Source organism: Nanorana parkeri, unplaced genomic scaffold (genome assembly GCF_000935625.1).
Source record: "Nanorana parkeri isolate BGI_ZX_2015 unplaced genomic scaffold, ASM93562v1 scaffold50, whole genome shotgun sequence".
In the NCBI taxonomy this organism is placed as follows: Eukaryota; Metazoa; Chordata; class Amphibia; order Anura; family Dicroglossidae; genus Nanorana; species Nanorana parkeri.
In genome coordinates this window covers 1,262,421-1,268,420 of record NW_017306318.1, presented here as the reverse complement: position 1 = coordinate 1,268,420, position 6,000 = coordinate 1,262,421, and the positions used below count along the sequence as shown (strand labels likewise).

Genomic DNA, 6,000 nt, shown 5'->3' with positions numbered 1-6,000 from the left:
GTATTATTGCTGGGATTTGTAGTCCTCTATACAGCGCAATGCAGAAAACCACCAGCTATATTGAAATACAACAAATCCCAGCAATACATTATACATACAGTGTATGATGTATTGCTAGTATTTGTAGTCCTCTATAGCTGATGGTATAATATACAGCACAATGTACCATCAGCTATAGAGGAATACAAATCCCAGCAATACATTATAGAGCACCATGTGGGGGAAAGTGCAGGCTTACCTGAGCAGTCTTCCAGCAACTTGCTTCTGAGATCGGTCCTGTCTATCGGCGGCTGTCATCCCACCACACCTGCTCCTCCTTACTTCTCCCCGGGTCCCTGTGCCGATCGTGGATGTGGGCGGGCAGTGAGAAGGTGCAGCGTGTGGATCGTGGATGCGGGCCGGTCTGGCAGCAGCGAGCATGAGGTGGGGAGGAGGTGCGGCGCGCAGCGTGTGTGGAGCTGTGAACAGGGCCAACTAATTGGAAGACGATTAATCGATGATTGAAAAAGTTGACAACTTTTTCAATCATCGATTATAATCGATTATGTCGATTAGTTGTTGCAGCCCTATTCCCAACCTTTGCAACCTCTTGAGCTAAATTCAATTGAGAGCATTTTGTGAAATATAAAAAGCACAAAGAAATGTTTGGTATTAATAATTGGAACGATTTCAGCAAAATTGTATATATTGGACAACCTGTGTTTGGCTTTATGAGTAGGTAATGAGGCAAGGTATGTTTGGATGGACGGGGTAACTGCCAGGGATCGTTGTTAACCTATTAAACCCCATGGATCTTTTCCATTTCCATACATCAGCTGTGCCCTCTCTTAGATGGCCAATAACATGTGGAAGTGTGTTGTCTCTGCACCAAATGTAGCTCTCTGCACCAATAATAAGACTATCAGCCCTACTGCTGCCTTTTCTGTTACTGGTCAGATTGCCGGCTTTTGTGTTTAGGGTGTCTCATATTTGGGGGAATCCTACTGACCATGAATCAACTTGAAAGTGGCCAGTCAAACACACTTTGTTTTTCTTTAATACGGTATAGCCTTCCCTGTTATAGTTAGAATTAAAGAGATTATGTTTCTACTAATTTTGATCAAACATAATGCTCTGATAAAAATGTGCACAATTATCGTGCACCTTGCAAAATTAGTACTATTTGTTAATTATATAGGTTTTGCCCATTTTGAAAATGTATGTCTGTATTGAGGACCTTTCCTTCACCCTTAAAAATACAGAGATCTACACCTGGGAAATGAGTGGTAACCTAACTTCTGTACACCACTTAGCTCTTTTAGTCATCTCTTCCTTACTCGTCCTTAATATGCCCTCTCTCTGATTTGTCTTCCACCTTGTTTCATGTGTTGTGTTGTTTCCGACTTCCTTTCCCTTGTCTTTGATACCCTCTCCTTTTCTCTACCCTTGCCTGTCTACTTCCTCCACTTTAGATGCCATCCACGATTTTATTTTTGCAGTATCAATCCGAGGATGTTATATGCCCCCCCGCGCGGCTTACGCGGCGCAAGATTCTATACCTTTCCTCGTGACTCTCTTTAAAATGTGTACCAATGAAGATGGGGATGCATATGCTCTTTTAGTTTTGACTACGTTGAATCTGTTACACATATACTAAGCAGCAATGATCCACTGCAATGTAGTTTGGACTCGAATAGTCATCCATGTGCTATAGTAAAATATTTACATTGTTCTGGATCTGATATGTACATCTCTATAACGTTTGCTATGCAACTGTTGCATCAAGACCTTGTCTTTTGTATGGTTTTATACGTTTCAATAAAGACGTTTTGAATAATAAAAAAAAAAGAAAATGTATGGTATGGAGAGGGGGCAAACATTCTGCAAACATGTAAGGATGTGATTTGTAGGTAACAAATTGCTACATTTTGGCCAACTGAGGTGCTAAATGGGAGGTGTCACTTGGTGACAATAAAGCCAGATACTCCCTGTTCCAAAAATGTTTGTCTTTCTTTTAAGCTGTGGCAGTATTCCAGAGTGTTCAACACACCACTGGTGGTACATATCCTCAGCTGTAGGGGTGTAGGAAAAAGCACTAAGCTACTGTCAATTATAACCTGAAAGGTCTGGCAGATGTGCTCCTGTACATCATTCTTGAGGCAATACATGCCTGTCTACCCCCAGTTTTAGGCTTAAAAAAATGATATATAATATATATATATATTTTTTTTTTATATATATATATAAGATATGAACTTTCTGTTTATTGCACACAAAATTGTATTTTCTTTTTTTAATATGTGGTAACTGAAACACTCTGCCCACAAAGCTCTTCAGCAATAGGAAAAAGCACAATGAAAGGATATTACTGAAACTTGGTCAAGATTAATTATGGCAAAGGATATAATGGTGGCACATGATGGAATACAGTTTTAACAAGCTATGAGCAAGGGTGTCTTTGGTTAAGCAATTATTATTTGTTTATGTTCTTCTTACAGTTTGATTAAAGGATTATGAAACCCTCGCATTTTTTTGCATATATCTACTGCTAGCATGCAGTAGATATATGCAAAACATAAAAAAAAAAAGTTTACAAATAGGTTTAAACTTACCTATGTCTCCCATCTGAAGATTCTCGGGCAGCCGCAATGGATCATGTGGCGGGCGCATGCCCAGTTCAGATCTTCGGCGAGGAGACGAGGAGAGATGCAAGGTAAGTCAATGGAGGCAGCGTGCATCCGCACAGACTCTGTGGGATAGGAAGTGCCAGGAAGAGAGAGGAGTCGGCGCTGGATCGGACACCGGCACCACGCTGGAGGAACTCCTGAAAACTACAGGAAAGAAGAAGATGATCGGATATGGAGGCATCATTTAAGGTAAGTCCGTACATTAGCATTTGAGGGGGGGTGGAAAAAAATTGCCTTTATTGTCACTTTAAAGGATCCTTCCTGCCTATCAATATCAAAGTTAAAAAAAATTATGATGAAAATGGGAAAAGTATTCAATTTTCCGTATTCCTGGTGCCTTGACATGGCACATGGCAGCATACATGGATCACTGATATGCTGCCATGTCAAGGCACCAGGAAAGGAAAATTATTGAAAGGTAAGTATTCAATTTTACGTATTCCTGGTGCCTTGACATGGCACATGGCAGCATACATGGATCACCAATATGCTGCCATGTCAAGGCACCAGGAAAGGAAAATTATCGAAAGGTAAGTATTCAATTTTCCGTATTCTGTTTAATAAATGATGCCCATTCCACACACTATTACTTATGCCTGCTAGATCACACGGACACATTTTACAAACTACGAATCATTATTTCCTGCAGTTACTGCTGAAGTTACTGCTCTTACACTTTTTATTCACTTTTAGGTGAATTTATTTTTAATAATAGCAAATTGGGTATCAATCACAGTGATACAAAACAATCATTGTTAATGCCTTTTTGGGGGGAAGTTGTGAACATCACAATTATTTCTGCCCTATAAACTGTTTCTTAGAATTGTCTGTCAGACTTCAGCTTCCCTCCTACAACTGCCTGCTGTATGCTATGCAATTACATTTTTGACTGCTGTCCCTGCACTTGAAGCACCGCATGTGTCTCTGGTCTCTGGTTTGGTTCTATTCCTCCCCCACAGTGACCAGGCTGCCTGAAACCTTCATCAGCAACAGCTACCTGGGTTTGTGAGTACTTGAGGCCTTGCCTCACATTGGACCTAGTTGCTTACCACTATGTGGTGCAAAATGTCGTCCCAAAAACACACAGAGGACTGTACTGCTGCCACAGGTGTCTTAGTCTCATACTCCTTTAGTGGTTCTAGTGGCATTGACCCGGAATCCCCAGATGGAACTGACTCCTGTAATTTGGAACCTATTGTAATAGGGTCATCATCATCGGAGTCTCCCACAGCTCTGTCAGATGTGGCCTAAGACTCCCACATATCCACAAGGACCTCAAAGTCTGCTCTGGACTTCCTAACTGTTTGTTCACAGTTACTTGAGCAGTCTGTCTGCAGAGGCTCTTAGCATGCTCTGGCCAGCAGAATCCGTCTCTGACCCTCTTGAGCCCAAAAATTAAAAAACACAGAACAACCAGAAGGACCAATGTCTGAATCTGAACAAGAAGAGGTGAAGTCCCCTGCCAGACAGGGGATTCTGCTAACTACCAAATGGAGGCCAGAGAAGATCAACCCGATGCTCATAACAGGACAGGAGAGATCACCGCCAAGGGGAATGCCTCCACTGGTGGCAACACTGATGAGTCCGCACCAGCAAGCGGCTGTGAAGTGAAAGCATGCAGAAAAACAGGCAGAGCAATAGAACTACCTGAGGAACAGACCTACAATGAGATACAAAAACAAAGGGTCAAAAAAAAAAAAAACTTGGACCATTCCCAGGAAAAAACTGGGACCCAAAGGGAACACTGGGCATAAACAGGTCCACAAGAGAGGATTATCATGGCTATAAGCAAAAGGCCCAAACCTTACACTTCTAACCCTTTGGCATCCAGGGAAGGAATGTTCCAGGTGAGGAGTGAGGTTGTCTGGCCAGAGAACTATTCCCGCATGGAGATTTTCAAGGTAGTGAGAAGTATCCCAGTGTAATATCCCAAAGGAAAAGCCCCCTGAGACTGGTAATGACCTCCCAAGGCTAGCAACCCTGAATTCAGCTAGACTGAATAAAGGAAGGTAAGCTGCACAAGAGGTACCGCTACAAGGGTAGGCAGAAATTAAGAAAAACATATTTTTGTATTTGCCATAACATCTTTTGCTTCAGGTCCATTGATGGACACAGGTTCTCTCTGTGTTTTTTGCAGGCCCCGTGTATTGCATGCTGGGTAGAGGAAGAGTTTACACAGGGGATGAATTACAAAATGTTCTAGTGTTTTGCACAACCTCCTGAAGCTGGCAGTATAACCCGACTGTTTCTAAACTCTGGTGTCCCTCAGTGGACTAGAAGAAGTACGAAATTCTTAATCGTTTGTCAAAAACCAACTAGCAGGCATGTAAAAACGTGTTTAAAGTGCATAAACCATGTGCCTTTATACGCAGAAATGTTCATCGCCGTCCTGTGCATATGATCCTCTAGGATCAAGGATAAAACTAGGATTCTCTCCATGGGCTGTCCCTGAATCACATAGGTGGTGTATCAGCCCATCAGCATCCACCCTCAGCCAAAATATCAGTTTGGGGTGGGCTAACTCTTTAAAACAGCAGCTTACAAAACTTAACAGTGATCTGTAAAAATAGATCCTTGCTGTCGCTAGATTTTCTAGTCAGAGGCAAGAAGACCTGGCTTATTTTTATCCATCAGTGTTGATCCATCAGGGATATCTGAGTGTTACCTTATCTCGCAGCATAAAGTAAGCCTACCTTTCACTGTAAGAGAAGAAAGTTACAGGACACCTTTTCAGCACAGATCAGCCGACACCTGGAGTGCTGAGTTTCTAAACATTACGGTAAGCAAGTGTGCAGTCACGTGACACAAAAGTGTATGTTTCTCCTTTGCTTCTCAAACAAATTAACAGTGGGAGCGAGAGAGAGCGTGAGGGAGGGAGGGAGAGGGGACAGTGTGTCCGGGAGGCTCAGCTGAGAAGAAAACACTGGCATACAGTGACAGCGAGAGTCAGCAGTTGACAGTAGAAGTGTAAAAACTGCATGCATCCTCCCGTGGGCTGCACTTTATCCTGTCAGGATTATGTTGGCTGGATGGTAAAACTTTTTTTCCGGTGTCCATTGCCTGCATCACTATGGGGATGTGTTCCAGCCTCAGGCCCAGGCTGTTGGGAGCCCACGCTCTCCCCTGCACTGGACACGACAGGAACTCTGGGGGCATTGACGATTGTCCACCGGAGTCGGAGCTTGCAAGGCTACGGGCGGAGAGGAGAGCTAAAATGAAAGAGGATATGAGAAGGAGCAAAAATATTGACAAGACCCTAAAAGCAGAGAAGAGAGTCTACAAGCAGATACATCGGCTGCTACTTCTTGGTAAGTTAACACCATGGTGGTGCCTA

At 42.9% G+C, this 6,000-nt stretch overlaps 1 protein-coding gene across 1 annotated transcript in view; it reads left to right on the top strand.

The window, feature by feature from the left end:
* Nucleotides 1-5,526: 5,526 nt before the first annotated feature.
* GNAS (GNAS complex locus) overlaps nt 5,527-6,000 on the top strand; it is a 125,818-nt gene continuing 125,344 nt past the window's right edge. The window contains exon 1 of the mRNA XM_018574636.1: nt 5,527-5,974. Coding sequence (XP_018430138.1) covers nt 5,737-5,974 — 238 coding nt within the window. The 5' untranslated portion in view covers nt 5,527-5,736. The remainder of the gene's footprint in view (nt 5,975-6,000) is intronic.